Consider the following 24,528-nt stretch of genomic DNA (forward strand, 5'->3'; position numbering starts at 1 on the left):
TACAAACCAGTCAACAGGGAAACTGTGGGCTTATTCAGCACTGGGCACTAACATTACAGCCTCCCTTCTGTGTATTGGGGGGGGGAGGGGGGAGGCCTTAAAGGGTGTGGGCGGAGGATGGCTGGGGGAGGGAGTGGAAAGTTGAGAGGGAAGGCTGGGGCTCATGGTTGGGGGTGGAGAGAGCAGAAGGAGCTCCAGCCCGGAGCTCTACGGGGAGTTAGTCTGAGCAACAACATGGGAGAAAGAGGGAGAGACGGAGGGAGAGAAGGGTGGACCAAAGAGACGTGAGGCGGATTAAAGGAGGATGTGGAGCGGGGGGAGAGCAGCGGCCGTCAGCTGACGTGGCTGCAGACCAGAGAAGATAAAGTTAAGGTGCAAAGGGGAGGTAGAAGACTAAAAGACAGGGAGGCATGAGTTTACTCACCCAAGTAGGGGGAGGAATACTGAATCAAACCAGACAGACAGGAAGAGAGTAAGGGGGGGAGAGAGGGGAGAGGAGGAGGGAGAGGAGGGAGGGGTTGTAGTAAAAGAAAGCAGAGAGGCAAAAGATTAACACTCTGACCGGGGGGAGAGGAGGAGAAAGGTCCTGAGAGGGAGGAAATCTGACAGAAAGTGTTGAGCAAGGTGAAGCCAGGCTTATGGTGAGGGGGGGCTAGCGAGAGAGGTTAGCAGGAGGGGGGAGGTATGAGGGGACAGCTCTCCAAGTCACTCCTGACTCTGGTGATCACCCTCCTCTGTTTGGGGAGTCTGCTGACCACCTTCATCTGGTACATGTTCGTCCAAACGTAAGTGTGTAAGGACACACACACACACACACACACACACACACACACACACACACACACACACACACACACACACACATTGTGCAGTAGAGTGCATAGGTGTGTCCGTGAATGCTGGCAGTAGATTAAGGCTCGTCTCCGGTTGACGATGCTGATACAGCTGCTGTTGCTTTTGTTTTTTCAAGTTTTTGAAAAACTTCTTAGAATTCATTCATTTTGTGAAATGTTTTTGTGTTTCCATGGCGATAAAGTACAAGACATGTACATGTAGTCAAACAGTCTTTGCACATCCTGCTGAACTAACAGTTTGTGCTCATGGAACCCGCAGGGCGAATGACTTGTTTCTTTCCCTGGAAGGCCAAGTATGTTGATCCATCACGCAAGTTTGTGTTCCAATGTCACAGTTCTTTTTGGGATATGAAACAGTCTTTAGAGCTATGATAACAGTACAGAGTTAGCAGAGAGTTTGATTTGAGCTTCACCTCCAATGTCTTGAAATTCGGAGGTTTTATTTTAAACATTGAATAAAGGGTGAAGAGATCCTTAATGAGCATCCTGGATTTTTAGTACTTTGATGCATTCAAGGTCTTAATTAAGGCCAGGCGTCACCACAATCCTGGGTCCTTTTGCCAGCATCTCCTCACATGATGCTCTTTCTGTCATTCATTCAGCTTTGGATGTGTGGGTGACCCAATGACTTCTTATAATTATGACATTTGAGCTCATCTTCACCAAAACAACTCATGCATATTGCAAAACATCGAAGCATGCAGATACGGTCCGGGTTTGTCCCAAACAAGTTCCAAAAATCCTTCGACCACAGAGCGTTCCCCTGTGAGAAGAAAACATGTAGTCAAAGCATGTTTTGCTGTTTACTCGTCTTGTTTTTATGAAAAGCCTGCGTTACCATGTTTGTCTCCAACTATCACGCAACCAGTACCAATAATATGTTGACGTTTTATGCTGTAGTGGAACATCTGGGCTATCTATAGAGATACTTCCTCTTGCAACTTTGAAAATGTCACAAAAATACCATCGGTACAAGTGTTTTCCATTATGCAACCATTATTCCCACTAGACCTTCTGCATACCAGTACAAACTTCTGGACTGGACTGAATTGAGATCTTGTTCAGTTTGTGAACTTTTGAGAAGAGATCCTTTATTTATAGCTGCTTTCAGAAACTTAAAAACGGGAACTGAAAAAGACACACAACTGTACAAACAGCCCACCGCAGACATTATGACCCAGTGTCTCCCACGGATTGTGAGGCAAAGGTCTGCGCTTGAGAGTGTGTGTGCTGGTTGTTCATTCATGTCTAGTAAAGCTGACTGGTTAAAAAGACATGCAGAACTTTGCTCTCTGAAAGTTAAATATTCATGTGTGCAGAACTTCGTGGTCAAACCCAGAGATGAGCTGTGAAAGCAAATTTGATTTTGTGATTGATGCATATCAGGAGATGTCACTCACCTTTGTCGTCTCTCAACAGCAACGTGGAACCTCACAAAGTATCCTCTCAAAAGAAAAGCGCCCCCCAGCCCAACGACCTCTGCAACGGCTGCAGGTGAGGGCAAAGGCCGACACTGTTTCTCCTCAAGCGAAGTCTTTGTTTCGGCTTTGTTTGGATGGAGCTGTAGCTGTGAACCAGGGGGAAAACAGATGCTTGTGTGTTTGTGTGTCACAGCGAAATCATTGCCAAGGTGGTAGAGCGATACTCTCAAACCTGGAAGAAGAAGGAGGACAATTACCAAAAATTCAGGTGAAAAACAGGACATCCCACTCTTGAGATTAAGTGTACTCACTGAGGAAATCCACTTATGTGAGACAGGAACAAGAAATAGAATGATTCCAGTTACTTTGTTGGTTTTTTTGCTTGATTGTCTGCAGTTTTATTTAATCTACATGACAGGATTTCAGGAAACTTGGCGTGAAGTTCAATACAGGGCAAAAACGAAACTTTGGAATGAATCCAGTCTAACAGTTACAGGATTTCTTTTTTACCCACTTTAAAACACTTCTGTCTATGACACTAAAGCTAGTTGACGGAAGTGTTGGGCGAGTACCTTCCATGTATCACTACCTTCAGTTCCACCATCATAGCAATTTATAAAGCTTCCCATTCAATGCAGAAACTGACCTGACGGTCGTTGTCGATGTGTTGTTGTGGTTCCCCAGATCTCAGCTGAACAGCAAGTGTCACGGTTTTGACAAGGCCATCATCACCCAGGCCAACACCGCGGTGGGATCGAAGCTCGTCTATGATGGGGAGAGGAAGAGGACCCTCCAGGTGACCCCGGAGATTTTCAGCACCTTTGCTAAGGTACTGCTACTTGTTTTTCCAAGGTTTCGCCTCATGGATAATCTCACAGGCTCGCCCCTACATGTTCAGCCATTAGTCATGGGTCTGATCACATGCTGTCTCTTTCAGTCTACAGTTTATTTTTGGTAAAGTACTCATAAACTCAGACCGGAGGCTTCCTGATCCAGAGTCTGTCGGTGTCATTCTGGACAAAGGGAACATTTATTATGAAATGTCAGTTTACAATTTGATTACAATTTTCCAGTGAGATGTATCCCCTCTTGATGTTTCGTTAAGTACAATGTGACTTCAATATGCAGTGTAATCTATTTTTAGGATCAAATTATTTTGTGTTTGTGAAAGACAGAACAGTAATAGTTTATGTAATAATTTTAAGTAAGTAGTTTTGTTAATTTCCTACTTTGAGGACAAATAAAGTAAATTTATCAATCTAAAAGTACGACATATAAAGATGTGTTTGGACTTCGTCTTCCAATATTTTATTATTATAGTCTTGCACTGTATTGAAAAACTTTTAAATTAAAAGTAATAAAGTGAATAAGTGCAGATTAGAAAAGCAAGTTAAAAAAAACATCAACAGAAGATATATCATCTGTCTTTCTTTGATTTGTTTCTGGATTGTCTCTGGAAAATGATAAACCATTTTTGTTTAGCACCAAAAATAATCAAAAACAATGGTGACGACCACAGATTACTGGAAGAACAATAATATTATATTAAAACCTGGATGGCGATTAAACAGAGATCCAACGCTCTACCACTGAGCTATCCTGAAATAGGTTTTGAAGGTGTTATCTTTGTTCTATTTCAGTTTGAAGGCCCTGTAATCAATATGGTCTATTCGAGGTAAAGAGTCTATTTCCAGAGCAATTACATCAGGCGGTGCCAAATGCAGTTGCAACCTTTCGTGCTTATAGGGAACAGCTGTAGACTTCATAAACATAATAACAATAAAATGCAATGTTTTACATTAGAAAAAATACAACGTAACAACATGCAACATTGATGATGACATATAACACTTATAGCAACCCATGAAATGTGATCCACACACAGTATGTCATCATCAGCGTATATGGAGATGTTTTAGAATTAATTTCCCCTTACTGTTGGTTCCAGGAGCATCCTTTCCCGAATAAAACATGGGACACATGTGCTGTTGTCGGGAATGGAGGGATTCTGACCAACAGCGGCTGTGGAGAGACGATCGATTCAGCCCAGTTTGTTATCAGGTGAAACACTTGTGAAAACATCAATCCACTGACTTAAAAGATATTCCGGACGTCTATGTGAACTTCTTTATAACCGGATTTTGTTGCCTGTTCAGGTGTAACCTACCTCCATTGGAAAATGGCTATGAGAAACATGTGGGCATTAAGACGGACCTCGTGACAGCGAACCCGAGCATCCTCCTTGAGAAGTGAGCAAGAGGAAGAAAGACATTGAACCGTGACCTTGTAATAGCTCCTTTTCTCTTCTTCTTCACATCTAAAATTCATTTTCAGGTATGGGGCTCTAATGGGGCGTCGTCGTCCATTTGTCGAGAGTCTACGTACCTATGGCAACTCCCTCCTGCTTATTCCCGCCTTCTCCTTTGGCCACAACACTCCTGTGTCGCTAAGGGCCCTCTACACCATCGAAGACTTCAACAGTCCCTCCAGGCCCGTCTTCTTCAATCCTGAGTACCTCCAGAGTCTGGCCCTCTTCTGGCGCTCTCAAGGCCTTCGAGCAGTGCGGCTCAGCAGCGGCATCATCATGGCCAGCCTGGCACTGGAACTCTGTTCTAACGTGCATCTGTATGGGTTCTGGCCTTTCAGCAATCACCCACACGGACTCCGCACCCTGACCAACCACTATTACGATGACAGGCAAACAAAATCAAAATTCCATGCTATGCCAGCTGAGTTTGACCTGCTGCTGCGACTGCACAGTCAAGGGGTGCTAAGGCTTCACCTGGGAGATTGCAAACCAGGTGAAAAGTAGTGCCCCCCCTGACAGGAGCAAAAGTGCCTTGTTGGTAGCCTCAGAATGTAGCGAGGAAGTCTTCCATTTAGTGAAAGGACAGATCTACTAAGTTTGCCCAAGCAAGATGGACACTTGGATCTTGAATCACAATCAATCTAGAGGTGACCTATCAGCAACAAGATATTTGCACTGAAATCAAAAGTATTGATCGTGAAGCTGTACAGTAGATATGTGAACAGACGTTTAGTGAACCTGTAACTCTATTTATTGATGCTAGTTCCAGCTGGAGTCTGGAGAGAGTTCATTTGATTTTTAATAGATGTCCTTTGCGAGGCCTATGTGGTCTATGTAGTTGTGCCTTAAGCTAATGAATAACTTAATTAACTGACCATGGGAGCTTTGAAACAATCTGAATGTATTTTGGAGAAAATTTGATACCTCCATCATATCAATACTCAAAGGAAACAGAGCAGGAAGAGTTCTATGAGGTTTCTCTTATGAACTCTTGAGCATAAATGTCAGATTTTCGTATCAAAAGTCACAAATTCTGTAAGAGGATGTGTTGACATTTCTGTACTCTTGATTTAAGTCACCAACCGATGTGACACAAAGCCAAAGGTCAAACAATCATGGCTGCCCTCTTGTGGCTGTCATCAGAAACTGAGCTTCAATAAGTATGACCTAAATGGCAACGCACACATGTTAGTACAGTGTTATTCTGGGAATTAATCATTTTAATTTAAAGTCTTTAATGTAAAGTGATGTAATAATTGTGGATTGTGCACTTTGTGTAACCTTTGGGTCGATGATTGAAACATTTGCATCAAGTCGCGTGTGGGTCTTGTGCAAATATGAGTATTACCATCCATGTTACTGCATGTAAAGTCTTAACATTCATTTTCAAGGCCCGACGAATCCCACATAAGCTGTAGACGATCACACTTGACGGCTATTGGTGAGCCAATTTTATAGACATTTCAGTACTTGTGATTTTGTGTCTTCCTAAACTGCACGATGTGCGAGGGGGGGACAGTTGAAGTGAATCACTGAATAAATATTTATCACAACTAAAGTTTTCTTGTACATAATTAGAGCGCTGGAGTGGAATTCACTCGTCTAACCAGGAGGCAAAAGCTTCTTTATTTTCCCAGACGTCTCAGCTTAACATGATCTAGTTAGCGTCCCTTTGTGCCCACAAGCTGGCAGGATTTGCCATTAAAATGCATTCAAGCAGAACGGTTGACCAGATTCATTAGCATTTATTTGCACATCTTTATTTTCTATTGACTCTTTATTTTTTTTGGTGACACATTATACAGCATTTTTAACCCAATTTAAACCACATGCATAAATCTACAATAGCATTTATATTCATTATGTCTTCTCATATTTCTACATGGAATGCAGCTGGGAAACAAAAGTGGACTCCACATTATCACACTTCACTGAGTTCCTCCTGCGGGGCATCCCTCACTTTCTGGGTAGATCAGACACGCGAACATCTGGATGATGCTTTAAACGACTCTCTGAAAACAATAACCAGGGAATCTTTCGGAATGCGTTGGATCTGCTTTGACCTACTCCACTTTCCCTGTCCCCAAATTCACAATGGACACATGTGTGGTTGAAATCTGTGTCAGCACAAGCCAATTAGGGCCATTAATGGGAGGAAATGTTTGTTTCTTTTTGAGAGAAAAATAGCCCGCCGCCACAAGCCGCCATCCCCAACATCACTCACGGGATTCCTCTCCCATCAGCCGTGACCTGGTTGTACGTCCAGCTGCAACATTCTCATCCTCATCCCCACTCACCCATCTCTCCAGGGGAATTCTTTTTTTTAATTTCAGAGAATCACAAAGACATACTTTCCATTTCCAATTTTTTTTTTTTTGGATGTTTATTCTTTAGGCGCTTCAGCTCTGAACTCGCTAATGACAAGAGACGCAGAGAGGAAACAAAAGTAAACGGGGTCCTCCTTTATTTGCAGTTATGAAGAAACACAAGAGTTCTTTCTGAACATGATGGATCGGTCGAGGATTGCCTGAAGTGGCTACTGTATTAGCGAGGGTGAGTTAGCTTTTAAAACCCATGGGACAAACAGAGTTTGCGAGGCATTCATGCACTGTAATCTGCAGTCTCTCAGACTCAGATGTTCCCTAATCACGAGCTAAAGTTCAGCTGTCACCGAATGAACAGCCAAAGTGACAAAGTGACACGGCTGACGTGAGCTGAAGTGACATCCCTTCGCTCTCCTGTGCTGTTACTGTCAGGGAACACAACAATCAGAGCGGGCGACTGGAATTTTACTGATAGTCCCGCCAAAAACTGCTCTCCACCAATCAAAATCAGACACAGGTCTCACCCTGACAGGAAGACCAGGAGCAAAATGGAAGTTAATCTTATTTCTGTCTTCACCTTTTTCCTTTCTGAGAATAAAGAAAAGACACTGAGGGTTGGTTCATTCAGTACTTCTGCTTTATTTTTGTAGGAAAATAAGTCTTTTCACATGCAAATTGGATGTTTTCATCAAAGAATATGAAAAAGAAAAGAAGACATTGCAGCACTCAAAGTAAGGTACATTTTACAAAAGGCATAGAAAAAACACAAACACACAAATGCTTGTATGAGTTTGCACTAGTAATACAACAGGATTTTATTGTCACAACCGGAATGGGTGACGATAAGAAACATCCTTCTGAACAGATATACGGTACGTTCACATAGACAGACAGGCGCTGAGGGCGATGAAAAGACCCACAGAGACTCGGTTTATCCTCTCATAAATGACAATAAATGATGATTCCACCAATCACAGGTGGCACAGCGGTGACTTCAGCCACCTTCAGCTGCAGGCATGAGGGAAATTCAATGGGCGTTCAAATGCATATAGTTTTCAAATTAAGATTACCTCAATTTTCTACTAAAGTGTTATATTTTTTGCTGCTTTCTAAAGGAAACTTGCATAAACAGGCTTAAAAAAACCCCAAGAGTTGCCTCCAGTAGTGGGCAATTGTCAAACAATTCTCAATTCAATCAATGGAAACAAACTGATAATCTGACAAACCTGAGAGATTAAATTCTTTAAAGGTTTTTTCTACCAGATCATCCTACGCGCTTATTTATTATATATTATCATTAGTGTCATTCTGGAAATAAATTGCACGTTCCGTCCAGAGAGGTAATTCTTTTCTCCTCTTTCATTCTCTATAAACAAAAGAGGAAATAGAAAACAGATCTGCAAGAATATGACCGCCTGAGGGTGATTCTGTTGACCTGGATAGACGCGCGAATTTCCCTACTTTTCATTTTGAGCAGACAAATGTAAGCCTGTGTCCTGCAACAGTTTTGGAGACGTAAAGCCAAAGCTGCAAGTCATACAGACTGTGAGCAGATGGGGTCTTGGAGTTCCCCCCATAGCAAGTCTTCTAAACCTCATTTCCTCTCTCCTTAAAGTGCTCCCTACTTTTTCTGGAAGTCGCCCTCTAGTGGCGACAGCAGCCTTTTCGAGTTTCATCCTCATCAAAAAAAAAGTGGCAAAAGGTAAGTTGATCATTTTTGCTCACTTGGGTTGATCGCTAACTGGGACACTCTAAACCATCTCTAAAGCACCAATGGAGCAACTGACCAACAGTCTTGCAGATTTTCACCCAAGCTACGACCAAACTGTTCAGATTCTCAAGCAACTTGTTAAACTTTGCAGTTTTGTGAGAATATCCGGCCTCACCGCTTCAAAATAGGCCGTGGTTTGTCCCTTGGCTTCTTTCTGGTACTCAGATGAGACTGATTGAATCCAGAACAGTGTCTGCCAGCTTTTCATATTTGCTCCTCCTCCCAATTTGTTTGGGAAGCTACTGTCGGACAAAGCAGGGAATGATTTGGATAATTTGGTCTTTTGTGTACATTCCCTAATTTCATCAGCCACTGTGTCTCCACAGTCAAACTGATGTTGGAAAAGGACACACACTGTTTATTAAAACACTTTTTTTTAAAATACATACATGAAACACTGATATGGTAACATACAAGGAAAAGTCTTGGCTTTTCTTTCTTTTCTTTTTTACCTTTAAGTCACTGTAGCTGACATATTATAAAAATATACTATGTCATATTTCACATTTTTTACAACTGGAAGGCAATTTAAAACACAATAACATAAATATCTGTACAACTTATTCATTTTTAAAAGAGCTTCCTGTCCTTTTTCTTCATTTTACAAAAACCTTATTGGAAAAAAAGAGTGTTTTCATATAAAAACACCATTTCAAACGTAAAAATTGACTCCATTTTTCGGCTTGATATTTTTATAAAACGTTCCAAAAAGCAATACATGTACTGTAATACAAAAAAAAAAGGGGTTGGCTCGTGTAGGCTTTTGTCCACAAACGGAGTAGCATGGCCAAATTATTCCAAAGCTACAAACAACCGGGCTCGATGGCAGCCTGGTATAGGATCTTGGCACTGACACTTGCATCACACAAACAGTGTTTGGTCTCACTATATTATAGTAATGGCTTTAAACCTTTTTCCATTACGACGTGGTGATATTGCAGCCTTGTGCTTCTAACGTTGAGCATGTATCGCTGGGAAGACACTGACACAAGGCTTGTTCGTAGAAAATTAACACTACAGCTGGTTACGTGGATGCAGGTAACATTGGCAATTGGAATTTACTCCTCAACAAAGGAAACCTCCTGGAAATTACCGCTAGGGGGCAGACAACTACAAGGCAAACAAAAACCAGTGGCTTGCAGAGCATCCTCGCTCCAACAGAAGAACACAGCCAGAGAGAAATAAACTGGAAAGTAAGTTTGAGAGTAAGTTATAAAAATTGGATTGTTTGTGCACCTTGTTAAAAAGTGCATTTTCTCTCCGGAGGTTTCAGATGTAGACCAGATAAAAAGCCACCTGCTGTACTCGCTGATTTCTGAGCAGCAGCTGCTGTAGCACACATAAAAGAACACAGCAAACACACAAAAAAATACACCATTGAATGCAAAGTCAGCACAACATAACACTACGATGGACACTGAAGGGAAAGTGGACAGAACGGGACTGACAGGAAACAGCCTCGAGGAAGGTGATGTTCTCCCTGCATTGTAAAGTCACCGCTTTCGGTGCTGCATCTGAATTATGCTTTGTTTTTATGCATTTGTGTTTTCATGACGTTCCTGAACAACATCATTACAGTACAATGTCAAAGGTTTTTAACGATAACATCCCTTTACCTTGGTTATCTTCATTTTGGATGCTGTTGCATTTTTAATGTCCCAAGAATCAGGATTCCAAATACTACTGGAGAAAAAACAGCCAGAAATTTAGCCAAGCAACAGAACCAATCATCAAGAATTTTCCAAACTCCCTAAGCAAGGACGAACAGGAATCTGCTGTAGAACTTGAGGAGAATGACACCTGTAAACGACAGACTTTAACCTATAACAGTTTGTGTTGGTGTGGTTGTTTCAAGTTATGCCGTGATAGCCCAGACAAAACAAATTGTCAGCTGCAACATCACATTTCTTCGTACACAATCTGGCACACAAACACAAATCCTCTTCAGCTTGCAGGATTCTTTAAGGCACGGTGGTTTTTGAAAATCCAAAGAAGACTGCGACAGCTCATCAACCAATCCTTTATATTTACATGGGTTCAGTACCTCTTCCGGAGGTCAAATCCAAACAGACGGCTTGCCTTCCCCTGATTTGCTGCTGCTGCTGTTGCTGCTGCTGCCCCCGCCGCTGCTGCCTCCCTTCCCGTGCTTGAGTCTATGCTTGCGGTCTTTCTGAGGCTGAGCCTGCGGCGGTTGGGCCTGGATGATGTTGCTTTGCGGCTTGTCGTCTTGGTTGTCCACGAGCTGCACCTCCGCCTGGTGCTGCTGACTGTAGGCCTGGATGGCTGCTTCCAGCTGCTCGTGAGCTTGCTGGATCATGTCTTTGTTCAAAGCCACGCGAGTCTCTCCCCCAGTGGGGAAGTTATCCTCATTGCTGCCAAACTGCTGCTGCTCCTCTTGGGCAATGTTTGCCCGGTTCTGCTTGCAGGCCATCTTAGCGTTGCTAAGGTCCGTGTAGGGCATCTGCTCCGGTTTTACCACAATGTTGTACCCAGGTGGAGCCGATGGGGTGTTCCACGAAAAGGGGTACCCTACGTAATCGGCAGCTCTGTCTCCGCCCACCCCTCCCTCGGACCCTGCCTCTGGAACTGTTCCCCCAACTGAACCCTCTACAACTCCGTTGGAGCCCAGCAAGCCCAACTGGTACTCGTCCTCTTGAGGGGGGCAACGCCGTCGGCGGAGAATGTCGCAGATGGATCCGATCCCCAAATGGAGCATCTCCCAAACGTTGAGGGTGAGGCAAAGGACAGTGACGCCATACATGATGCGCAGGAAGATAGTCTTCTCCGTAGGCCGTGACACAAAGCAGTCAACGGTGTGGGGGCACGGTTTCCCCGAGCAAACAAAAATGGGAGTCACCCGGAAGCCGTACAACAAATACTGGCCTGCAAGGAAGCCGGCTTCCAGCACTGTACGAGTCACCAGCTGCAAAACGTACACCCGCATTAGACCCTCGTCCCGAATGCGCTTACGCCCATCGTGCCGGATTTTGGGTCTTGGCGTTGGTTGCAACGGATCCCGCGGCCTTTTGGGGGGCTCGATCTCTGGCACTTCGTAGATCATGGGATCGTCCTCCTGGTCTTCCTCGGTCTCCTCGATGCCCCTGTGCTGCCGCGCTCCGAAGCAAATTTTCCTAGGCTTCCTGTGCGTGTAGCCCCCGCCTCCTGTTCGAACCGCGGCGGCCCCAACTCCTCCTTTGGCTTCGTCTAATCGTGCAATCTTATTGATAGCGTAACCCATGTACATGAGAGAAGGCATCGCTACCAAAATAATCTGAAAGACCCAGAAACGGACGTGAGATAGGGGGGCGAAGGCGTCGTAGCAGACGTTCTCGCAACCCGGTTGGCCCGAGTTGCAGACAAACTTGCTCTGTTCGTCGTAGTAGATGGACTCCCCCCCGACGGCAGTTAGCACGATGCGGAAGACGATGAGCACGGTGAGCCACAGCTTCCCCACGAAGGTGGAGTGGTTGTGGATCTCCTCCAGCAGCCGCGTGAGGAAGCTCCAGCTCATGGTGTCGCTGGACAGTGGGGCAGACAGTGTCCCTCTCTCACCTGTTCACAGACTCTGGAGGAAAGAGGAAAGGGTGGGAAGACAAGGAGGAGAAAGAGAAAGAGAGGGTTCAACTTCAAAAGGCCATCAAGGAAAGCAGGGAAGACTGTGGAAATGGAATTAGTTCTGCAAGTTTAGTGTCAAGACGTGGAAAAGGGTCGGTCAATAATCACTTTAATTAAAATAAGTGCTCTTCTCCGAGTTCAGGAAACGGCTGTAGGCTACCCTTAAATTGATCTGTTGCTTCTTACAGGGCAATTATATGAGCGCAATTCGGAGCTCAGTGTCACCGCGAGGGTGTTGTCAGGTCCAATTTTTTTTTGGGAGGGGGGGGGGGGGAATTAGACGACCAAAAGAGGATATTGGCATTAAAAAAAAAAAAAAAAAAACATCAAGCAGCACAGCTAGGAAGCCAAAATAATCCAAATAGGGAATTTGCTATCATCAAATACACACAGACTTTATTTAACACCCCCCCCCTCCCTCTCTCTCTCTCTTTTTGAAGAAATAAATCCTCTTACTGAGCCTCATTTTCTTTGAGGTGCAGTTTTCAGGCTCGTTTAAAATTGACTGGTTTGTTCTGGTTGAGAGGTAAACGGCATTCCGCTATGCATGTGTGTGTGTGTATGTGTGTGTGTGTGTATGTGTGTGTGTGTGTGTGAGTGTGTGTGAGAGTGTTTGAGCATATTTTGGGACAAGGGGACATGTTGCCGATGTAGGTTATGTCCGTGCTCCAGGCGATCCGAACCAAACCAGCAGAATCAGCAGGTGGCCGGGCGCAGACCATTGGAGCGGGGATTCAGACAGCAGAGCCACATTAGCTCAGGCAGTGGAGCTGAACCCAAACACTGCTGTCCCCCAGGGCAGCTTTTTTGGGGGTGGGGGGAGATGAGTGTGACACCTCCACAGAAGTTTCCCCTTATGAAGCCGCAAAAGCACATGGCTTATTGTCAGCTAGACTGAGAGGAAAAATCCGACCATGAATACTAGCTTAGTTCGGGGTTTAAACGGCTTCCGGGGGACGATATCCTTACCAAGCAGGTTGAGGGCTTAGCTGGAGCTGTGGAGGGATGGGGGGGCAAAAAAAAAAAAAAAAACGTACAGGAGGAGACGAGAAGGAGCTCCCAGGACTCTGCTTTGCGTCTCCAGCGATAGAGAGAGAGAGAGAGGGAAGGAAGGAGGGAATGTTTTTGCCGAGCGCTTGTGATAAAACATGTGTCATATTGATCATTCTGACCATATAAGGACACGCCTGGGACACAGGAGGTAGATGTCAGGAATCTGCTAAACTACACACACACACACACACACACACACCAGCATACAGTAAAAGGCCTTAACTGCATTAAATGTCCATGTGAGAGAGCAAACTGTGAGCAGCTTCTATGAGTAAGCAGCAAACGGCCGGCGAGGAGATGTTGCCACGAGCAAACGGGAGTCATAGCGGCGTCCTTCCACGGTCCACAGACTTCTTCTGTATTACATCACAGCTCGTCTTTTCAGAACTCTTCCTCTGCTGTGTGGGTATCCTTCAGATACTCATATCCAGATACATGCAAACCGCCCGGCTGCAACGGTTAAGCTGCTGTATTTACATATAATCCTGCTATAAGGCTGTTTTGAGCAACAGCAACAGGAAGATCATTTTAATCTGTTTGTTTTTCTACTTTTTTTTACATTTTCATTGATTTTTTTTTTTTCTAAAGGTGATAATTTATGGGTATTTTCACTTCAAATAAAGGTCGCATCAAATGTTGAATGTCATTTATTTACTGTTTATCATTGCAGTCATTCTCTTTGTATGGTTTCGGAGTTGCTTTCCATCTCTTTGCATATATGTATATGTAAATGTGTACATACACATATCCGCATATAATTCTACTTTTATTCGATTCAATTCAAATTCAATTAAAAAAACTTTCATTTGTCCCCAAGGGGCAATTGAAGACACATAAAGCAGGAGTATTGGTTGAAAAGACTGGATTGGTGCACAAAAAGGAAATGCAGAGTGAAAGAGCAAAAACCAGACTCAGACTCACTAAAATACACAATAAACAGATATGTACAATATAAACAGGTATGTGCAATGGAGTAATAAATATATAAAGACCTTTTTTCAAATATTTTAAAACACCAATGCATAAATATATTACATTCAGGATGAACTTCATAATAAACGTCTTCCTACTTCCTAGACCAGGAACTATCCAAGTCCTTCTCGATCAAGAGAGAAGCTCCGGCCCAACCGTCTGGACTGAAGGCTCCTGAGCTGAACAGAGGCTCTGTGTATAACCTTGCATTTTGCTTTCTCATCCAATTTGTGTCTGCAGGAGCTGGTGGGGCAGTTAGGGGTAAGAAGCTGACTCTGTGCATTAAGTGAATGAGGTGAGTCAGCCTTCGCAAATAGCACCATACAGACATAGCAGGCAGGCGTTTGTGTCTGATAGAAGCCAATCGGTGGAAAAACACCAGACGTCAGTTCTAAAGCAATGAAAGGAAATAAAACGGCTTTGAATTTAATCCAGAAGTAACAGGACAGAACTAATGAGCGTCGATTGGGAATAACTTTCGGAATCAATGGAGGCTTCAGCATAAAGGTCGAGGTCAATCGTGCCACCAAATTATCAGTCTATTTATTACATCCGAGGCCATGACCCAGCCAAGACAGTGCAAGGTCAAAGGTCGGCGAGATCAGCTCCATCCTGAGGGATGAACTTTCATCACACTGATTCAAATAGACGATTAGAGTCACGGTTACCATCTCTGACGGGATCCCCGTCAGTCCGTCCGGATTCACGGACCAACATCTGGAAGGAGCCCAAACACAGACTCACACACGACAACCGACTGAACGCATCATCACAGCGAGAAGCGCCGCGTTGGGTCAGCTGAGGCGCTCTTTAGTCACGCTCCTGACTCATCCCGTGGACGCGGTGCTCCATCCGAAGGGGATCCGGGTCAGGCGGGACACCAGGGGAAAGAGGACCCGCCGTGAGACAAAGCCGACCCACGTGGTTGAACCACTGCAGGTGGACCAGAGATTGTGTAACGGGGAGATCTGCTGGAGCCGCTTGCATCATCCAGGGGAGTTCTGCTCGGCAACAGGTGAGGGCGTGTAACAGGCGGTCCAGGTCGTGGTTCCAGGAGGTTATTTAAATTCCTCATGCATGATTTAGTTATTTCCTGGAAGCCTTTGATTTGAAGTTATAAGGATAGAGTTTATGGTTCAAGCAGTTATTTCCTCATAAATCAAGCAGGGGGCGTAGATGAGTTTGTACATATGTAAATGTGCAAAGATCAATCCCAGGGATTGTCTAGATATGGTTGCAAAAATACAAAACTGCTGACTCGCAAAGCACCATTTTCATTCGTCATGTTGTCTTTTGTCTTCTGCCAAGGAGGAGTTGTCTTTGCCAGCTTTCATCTGTCTGTTAGCAGGATTAGCCAAAAAGTTAGGAGCGGATTTTGACGAGAAACAATCCATTCCAGTTTGGTGTTGAGCCGGATAAAAAAATAAAATAGAAGGGATGCCTCGGCGGAAGAGTGATGGAGAGCTTTTTAGTTTAATTTTAAGGACATGAATTAAAAAGTCAACCATGCAGCACATTTTAGCGACATGCTCGCCTGCAAATATGCTAAAATGAATGGGAATTTAAAGGATTCGCACATGATGGTGTGTTGGGAGAGGTCAGAGATGTACAGAGGATAAACGTCAGCATCCTGGAGGAGAATTCTCATCCTGAATCTCTCCGCGTCGGACTGTTAAAAACTGAACTGCTAACAAAAAGAATCTGAAATTAAAATGATCTGCATCTTCTCTCTCTGCCTCGGATCTATTTAAATATTACACATTCCTGCTCAGCGATGCATGTAAACACACACATACATGTGCCCAAAGAATTATTCATATAAATGAAAAATGGGTTAAAGGCTGTTTGGATAATGAACTTCATGCAAATGAAGGGAAAAAGCTCTAATGAGTGTTTGTAAAGGTATATTTATCAGCCTCTGCTGGATTATCCGCAGGCTGTCGGTTAAATTTGACATTTACAGGCAAATTAATTTAAATGACTTGTAAGATTAGCATTAATATCAGTGAGCGTTTATCGGGCGTTATTTTCTCTTTACTCTGGATTACTTTGATCACGAAACACTCAGTCGCAGGTAAACATCAGAACAGATGCGTTTTGCTGGCAACCGTGGTTCGTTTCTCAGCACAGATGTACGTTTTCCCCCGCAGTCTGAAAGAATACGAGAACAGATAGTTCCTCAGTCGGTTTCATCATCGTGCTAATTGTCAGCCGCATCTCTCCAAGTTTATGTAATTGTAAAAGATTTCAGGGATTAGCACGAGCATTCCGCAGCCAACTATGATTTAGCTCTGATCCGGCTGATTTGCAGCCTGATTGTTTTTATTTAAATTTTCAGTAGATTTGTGAATTTAAAGTCAAAATCCTTTTAAACTTTGTGTTATTAATGTGCAAAATGATGGGAATCGTGCTTTTGTTCCCAGTAAGAAGAAAATTAGGAACAGAATTAAGGGATAAAAGTATAATACTTGGAATTAAACATTAAAATTATATCGAGATTAGTTTCAATGGCATCAAATTGATCATTTTTAGAGGTAATCTAGGTCAAATCTGAAAAAACAAATAGAAATAGATAGACACCTGTTGACAGCAGCATCCTGTGAACTTTTAAATCCTTTTCTCCGGGCATCGATTTACACTGGAAATATCCAAAAAGTCGTCAATGCAAAGTCAGATTCTGTGTCCGTCAGAGCGATCAAGTGAAAAATGAACTTAGAAATCCTAAACAATAAAGTTTCACGTTAAAGATCTGGAGCGAATCCGGTTCCGATCCGGCGTCAGGGAGCGGCAGAACATGGAGGCCGATGCTGCTCAGGCCACCACCTCTTATTCCAGGGTTATCGCCATGGCGACCTCTCCTCTGTCCTGCCAGCAGCATCCTGTGGACTTTTAAATCCTCCGCCTCCTCCGGGCACCACACAGATCAACCTGACAGTGGTAACTCCAGCCGATCGCACACCGGTCCGCGATCGCAACCGCAACTCCAAAATGATCAGACGGATAAAAGCAACGACTTTATGTCTTAAGAAGATCAGCCGGCGTCGCCGGTGAGCTGAAGATACTAACAGCCGGTGAACACCGGGCTTAAACAACGCACAGGGGGACTGAGACGACGCTGGATAAGCTCCTTTGTTATTCACTCAGACATTTAAATCAAGCCCCCAAAAAAACCAACATAACTAAAACTGGATATCTTAACAAGTTCTGCTTTTTATTCCGTGCTGCAGCTCTTTGCAAAAGGGTCCCTGAAGTGATTAAAAAACACGCCAAGAGTGATAAAGCGTGAGAGTTTATCACGTCTGTTTCAGAGGTTAATCTCTGCCGGGCTGCATGTTGCATGCTTTTACACACACACACACACACATAGACGCAGACCCGAATAAACGCACACAGTCATGATACACACATAAACTGTAAATTCCTAAAGGTTCACCCCCCCCCCCCCAGTTTGGGCCTCTGGCTCATAAAACATGAAGCAAGGAGACAAAAAGGAATTCAGAAACCTCGGAACATTTGGATGTGAAGTCGGACCTAAAAAACCTCCACCGGAGTCTGGAAACGAGGAAGTCTTTGGTGAGACGGAGGAAGGAAGGAAGGAAGGAAGGAAGGAAGGAAGGAAGGAAGGAGGCGGGTTCTGACGGAGCATTCCTTCCTCTGCCTTCATGGGAAACTAAACATCCCCTCATTAACGCTATCTGAAGGGAAGGAACGCAAAAGGTAAACCACTTCCATATGTTACGGGACGAGTCTCTGAGGCGGGAGCTGCCTCTTTTCGGTGCATCTGTGCTCCGTTTCACGCCAGAAAATGCTTCATGGAAATTATCTTTTTAAGCGCTGGCGATGTTGAATTCTCCAAAAAAACAACAACAAAAAAAGTGTGAAAAAGTTGAGAAACAGTCGTGACACTTGGGAAATATCAGTCCTTCAGATTTCCGATGGATCGAGTGAAATAAAGGAACTTTTAGAGGAACTTTTAAATGAATCAAGGCTAAAATATGAATCCAGACAAGCAGCAAACAAACGGAGAAGTGATATAAATACTCACACCACTCGTCTGCTGGACGCCGGGTCCAACGTCCGCCAACCTGAGGCCCCCTCTTCTCCGTCTCCGGCTCTCCTCCAGCCTCCTTTACATACCCCTTAACCTTGGCTGACATCAAACAGCCCTGACCCAAAATCGGCGACGGCATCCCGACAACAAAGAGCTGCAAACAAAACGCTCGCCCTGCGCCGTCGCTCTCTGGCGAGGAGCCTCAGTGTGTGTGCTTAACCAAGTGTGAGCTCTTCCTGAAAGGGAGAGGAATGGGGGGGGGGGGCAGAGCATCTTGCCTCCCCTCTCTGTGGTACTCAACAATGGTCCTCACTTACCCCCTTATCCCCTGCAAACTGGGTCACGGTTGGGGGGGCGGGTTTGAGTCTGGATGTGTGGTGATGATGAGGATGAGGATGACGAGGAGGTGGTGGGGTTTTCATACCCCTTGCGGGACGGTAAGGGAGGGGGCATATGTCAGATGTCATCTTGGTAAAAGATTCAGAACTTATTGACTTTCTGCGACCTCCTGGAAACCGGCGTTTGGGGGGGGGTTGGGGGTGGATGGGAGATGGGAGGGGGCTTTCGGGGAAGGGGTAAGCAATTTGAAATACGGCCTTTCATAACACTGTTTAAGTGCATCCGACAGATTTAAAGTCGCCTTTTCAGACCCGGAGATCCTCAATAAATAATCTGAAGGGGTGTAAAAAAAAATAAAACTGATGACACGTCTTTGATTTAAACAACGGAGCGAAAACACTTCTTCTTTTAGAGCAAGGTCGACGAAATAAAACACACAAATAGTCGTTTAAAAGGAGTCGATCGTGCCGCTCGGATGAAGGTGAAACACGTTTGCCCTTTGGAATCCCTTCAGGAAGGAAGCAGCAAAGGCTGATGGGAAATGTAGTTGTACATTCCAATATGTGACCGGAATGACCCCCCCGCTGTCATTTTTAGCATCGTTTATCCCGCAGCGCTCAAATTAGGATCGCTCGCTATCGGCCTCTGTTCTTATCTGGTGTTCCGAGCAGAGATATCACTGTCTCCTGATTGGACGGAGCAAAGCGTTGAGAACTCACAGAGTAAGAATCCGGTTTATAAAATCAGGTTTTAAAAAGAAAAAAAGGAAAAATGCATTTCTTGACATCTCGACAACATCGTCATGTTTTAATGAGAGCAAACTCTTTCAGTGGCGCCGATTTATTCCCCCCCCCCCCCAAGACGTCCTGACTGGTTGTGATGAGAACAAAAATCATCATCCTGTAGGAAAACGAGAAGCGGTGAGAAATCAGAAGGATGAAAAACCCGCTTTTCCCTGACTGACAGCGGAATAAAAAGGCGTCTCCGTGTACAAACTTGTGCTTAACACACACTAAATCATTTCTTTGTGTGTGTGTTGAGGACGTCTTTGCAGGGTGGGGGGGTGGGGGGTGGAGGGGTTGGTTGATAGCCGTGATTTATTGCTTTCATTTTTCTGCTGACATATCGAGGAGCTGCTGTCAGTGCTTCCTACGAACGCGAGGGAGGTAAAGCCCCCATCGTCCAGCGTTTACCCCCCCCCCCATGGATCAACACTTATATATGGGATGATTGATAAATCTGCAACCCAAGGCAAAAAGCTCACAACATATTGTGTTCTTATTTTATGTGTCATCGCAGAAATTGATGGAGCTTTGGGTTTGTTTTTCCAATTATCCATCCGGATCACTTATCATGTATGTCGTTTTTTTTTGTTAGAGAATCTGAAGGAAACCCAATGCAGACGCATGTGGTGGTGGTGGTGGTGGTGGGGGGCTGACAAGCCTCAGAACCACAGGTGGATTTGAACCCAGGACCATCTTGTCATGCATTTGCATTAAACTGCAAAAACTCCCAACAGGAGCAACAGTCTCGTCAAACATCGGCGGTCTCGAAAAATCTCCGACTCGGAAAACGTGACGTTTGAGCAAACCAGACGATTGATTGGGGACGATCGGGGGCGGAGGGGGGTGGGGGTCGCCGAGCTGCCGTAATCCTCTATCCCTGTCTGCATAAACCAAACTAATTTGGACCACTTGGCGGCGCGTCGTCCGGGTTACAGCATCGGAACACTTCTAAGAAGGGAAGGCTTGAGTGACGGATCCCTCACACGTCTTCTCGGTTCCACTCAAGCAAATGCAGCCATTTCTCAATTTGCGGCTCCAGACTGACAGGTTACTATTAATGTGTGTTAAGCTGGAAAGCTTAGTCCGAATTGGGGATTTCATGGGTTATGAAGAAGGTGGGGGGGTGGGGGGGTGGGGTGGGACATCTTTAAAGATGACAACGCCGTTCGTTTGAGCGGCCCTCATCAACAAGTAAAGTCAGGACTTTGCAAGTTCACGAGCGGAGAGTTGAGCTTTGAAGGACGACTTCCAGAGGAGAAGATCCTCTCCGTCCTGACATCCTGTTTAATTATAGGCATGTGTGTATTAATCCCATTAATCCCTACTGTCCTTACAGTCCGACGTGACATTAATCTGATTCTTGAGTCAACAGGAAACACGAGGAAAAGCTCATCTGAAAGGAGTCCTAAGTGTGAGTCCCAGCTGATGTCCATCAGACAGGAAGTAGAACTCCTGACCTCGTGTCCGTACTTCATCCGTCAGACAGTTCAGAATAAACGGTGGGAAGAGAAACAACTCGTTTAGATGAAGTATTTGCTTAAAGGGTCTGAAGATATTAGATTTATGTTGTTTACGAGCCCGGATGGAGACTCTTATATGGGCTCAGTGTGGAGGACAACAGGGGAGAATGGGAAGTGTTTCTGGTGTCAGCTCCGTCCCTTATTAGCCGAGCGTTTGACAGCAGGTCAGGAGATCTCCTGTCCTCAGGAGGACTCCAGCGTTTCCATTACAATACGGATGATTTCAGGGAACCCAAACATCGCCATTGTTTGTCTTGGCAAATCCGCCGCCATCTTACATTTCTGCTTTTTATGATCTCACAGCAGGAGGACACAAAATCGAACCCCCCAAAAAAAATTTAAACCTCCGACACGCACCGCAAGTTTGCAAAAACGGACGATGCCAGCATCAGTAGTAGTTGCTATGGTTACCATCGAACGTGCACATCACTGGTCAAATACTGCTCTTCCCAGCTATACCCGTGTTTGTTTCATTAGAAACCACCTTCCCTATGAAAATATGTGATGAATATGTATGTGTGTGTGTGTGTGTGTGTGTGTGTGTGTGTGTGTGTGTAGATGCTGGGACACAGGCTTCATAAAAACTGAAATAGCGCAGCAATTAATGGATAAACCGCTCGACCATATCAGACTGTTTATGTAAATCCTCCTGCTGAGAATCTATTAATGCAAACCGCAGGAAAACAAACAGTTTAGTCTGTTAACGCACGTCTTCGCCGGAAACGCCAATAAATGAAGCTCACATCTGCCAAAACGAGACGTTTTCGAACAGGAACTACACCTTCTTGTAATTTGGCGCTTCCTGCATCCCCTTCCTGATAAGATATTACATCAAATCAATGCGATACGAGTCCGATCACACATCTCCATTTGATGCGTCGTTCCAGCCGTACACGCACGGATGTCCTTGGGAATATTAAACCCTTGTTGTTTGGTTTTTTTTTTTGGTGTGTAATCAGCGCGGAGCGATTAATTAACACGGAGGCCATCGCATCCGCAAGGACGCGTTCATCATCAAACGCAGCGGCGAAAAACATTCAGAGGTTTGTGGGCGAAGCCGCAAATTAAATTTATCTGCAGCTGAGATGCACGACTACACGGTTATGAGATGATAGATAGGGGCACCTGTCTCATGTTAGGGGGGTTTCAGCGTTTGACTGCAGATCAACAGGTCCCTCATCTCCCCCCTGACTTTGTGGCTAATGCAATCTGTGCACATGTGACCCAGCTTTACAGCACAACGAAGGAGCTGACGGCTCTTTGAAAAAGGGCTTGAAAGCGAGCGTTAAACCCAATAAGAGCTCCGACGCGCCGCCGCACGCTCCATAGGTGCTGTTTTGATCTCTTTTTCTATTTTATAACCTATTTAAGGTTTAATTCGTTGCAGACTCCGCAGAATAAGATCCTTACGCACCACATCAGCCTCAACTGAGACTCCATATGTTTTTATTTATCTCCTCTAGAATGTAGGACTTTAATCTCAAGTCTGTTTAGCTTGTATACAGAACTTTAAATACTTTTACATTGACTTCCTTTTGAATATTTACTGGAAGCATTTCTCCAAAGATTGTAAAAAAAAAAAAAAAAAAAAGCCTTCTGTTGTGTTTTTGCAAGAAATATTCGCACAGAGTTTCTTGTGTTTCATGTTTCTGTCAAATTATGCAAAGTCAAAATCAATCAGACTCATAGTTGAGGTTAAAAGACGCCACAAGAGGTCAAAATTTGATGTTTAAAATCGATGGATTTATGGAACATCATTCTTAATTGTGTGACAGAACTGATGACATTTTGTTTGCTTGATGTTTCACAGCTAAATGTTTTCTAAAAGCGTTTTCTTTCTTCCCATCAGGACTGAGCCTGTCTTCCTACTTCAGCCTCTAGATTCTCATCTCTAATTAGCAGAGAGGAGATGAATTAACCCGAGGTGAGAGGATGCACCGCATCTCTGTTGAGTATGTGCTTGTTATCATGCAACGGCATGATAACACACACACACACACACACACACACACACACACACACACACACAGGAGGAGACACGCAACGATCGACTCCTCAGGCTCTGGGCTCACCTGCACTCAGAGTTATCAGAGGAGAGGGAGATAAAGGGGGGGGGGGCGTGTGTGAATGAAGACATCTATGTGTGTGTGAGTGTGTGTGTGTGTGTGTGTGTGTGTGTGTGTGTGTGTGTGTGTGTGTGTGTGTGTGTAATGCATTGCAGACGAACTCAGAGTATGTAATATCTGATGAATTAGAGAGCCAATCTGTCCCAGTAACTGAGTTAAAGGGCATTGGAGAAGCAAGAGCTCCAGGGAACGTGTGTGTGTGTGTGTGTGTGTGTGTGTGTGTGTGTGTGTGTGTGTGTGTGTGTGTGTGTGTGTGTGTGTGTGTGTGCAAACCCCAGTAAATGTGTGTTACCTCATTACAGTTGGTGTTTGTTGGTCTGACCGATCCGTTCCTGCTGCTGCTAACTATCACACACCTGGATGAACGCTCCCTCTCCCGTCTCCTCGGAAACCATTTCCATACCAATAATATCACAGCAGATCGCAGCAGCTTTCGAAGCAAACTTGATTGTAAAATAAATGAGTAAATAACAACAGCTGCTTTCAAAATAAATGCAATTAAAATTCAATAAAGGTAGAGTCAAATGAAAAGAAAGGAAATCCCTTTATGTGTGAGAAAAAAAGAAATCACACTCCGACATCAACCGCTGCGAGAGACATAAAATGCAAATCTCTTAATTGAAATTCTTCCAGCAAAGTCATTTTGGAATGCTAATTTGAGAGTTTAAGTGATTTCAGCAGCGTTTAGTTGTTGTTGTTTGCTTTTTTTGGATTATTTCTCACATTCGGTGATAAAAAATGTGTCATTAGAGTAAAAAAACTGAGCTGGCCGTGCTGCGTTCACTGTCCTCACCCGTGCTGCGTTCACTGTCCTCACCCGTGCTGCGTTCACTGTCCTCACCCGTGCGGTTACTGAAGGACTTCCATAACCCACTTATGCAGCTGGATTGGCGTGAATCGAAGCGAAAGATTTAAATGGCATTAGTCTTGTTATTAAAGCAAAACAGAGCATCTATGTGTGTGTGTGTGTGTGTGTGTGTGTGTGTGTGTGTGTGTGTGTGTGTGTGTGTGTGTGTGTGTGTGTGTGTGTGTTGCAGTCCCTCGCCTGCGTGCAGCAGCTGCAGCTTTCAGCCTCAGTCTTCACTGTAGGGCCCATTCTGCTGTCTGAAAGACTGACGGATACAAAGAGCAGGATGGCGATGAGAGATGACTGGGAGGAGAGCGCTGATGATGCGACTGGAAACGCGCTCGTTTCCCCTCGGCGTGTTCGACACACGCGTGTGAGGTGGGAACAAAAGCCACTCCCACAGCGCGGGATTTAAATCTGGAGTCAAACCTGGTTTAGGATTAGGACATCCCTGCAGAAAGGTGGGAAATTCTTGTCTGAATTAGTGTCGCCCTCTCTTTTCGTGACTATGTGTGTGTGTGTGTGTGTGTGTGTGTGTGTGT

The 24,528-nt window shown here is 44.5% G+C and overlaps 2 protein-coding genes across 2 annotated transcripts; one reads left to right on the plus strand and one right to left on the minus strand.

The window, feature by feature from the left end:
* The first annotated feature begins 512 nt into the window (after window positions 1-512).
* Window positions 513-6,290, plus strand: st8sia6 (ST8 alpha-N-acetyl-neuraminide alpha-2,8-sialyltransferase 6). The gene is made up of 7 exons (XM_068337804.1): window positions 513-785; window positions 2,274-2,348; window positions 2,469-2,543; window positions 2,960-3,104; window positions 4,224-4,336; window positions 4,432-4,524; window positions 4,610-6,290. The coding sequence occupies exons 1-7, from the start codon at window positions 685-687 to the stop codon at window positions 5,085-5,087; spliced, it is 1,080 nt and encodes a 359-aa protein (XP_068193905.1). The 5' UTR covers window positions 513-684; the 3' UTR covers window positions 5,088-6,290.
* A 4,052-nt stretch (window positions 6,291-10,342) lies between these two features.
* On the minus strand, window positions 10,343-12,189 carry gjc1 (gap junction protein gamma 1). The gene has a single exon (XM_068336649.1). It carries the CDS (start codon window positions 12,187-12,189, stop codon window positions 10,735-10,737), a length of 1,455 nt encoding a protein of 484 aa, XP_068192750.1. The 3' UTR covers window positions 10,343-10,734.
* Between the last annotated feature and the right edge of the window lie 12,339 nt (window positions 12,190-24,528).

The sequence above is a fragment of the Antennarius striatus genome, chromosome 16 (genome assembly GCF_040054535.1).
Source record: "Antennarius striatus isolate MH-2024 chromosome 16, ASM4005453v1, whole genome shotgun sequence".
NCBI lineage: Eukaryota > Metazoa > Chordata > Actinopteri > Lophiiformes > Antennariidae > Antennarius > Antennarius striatus.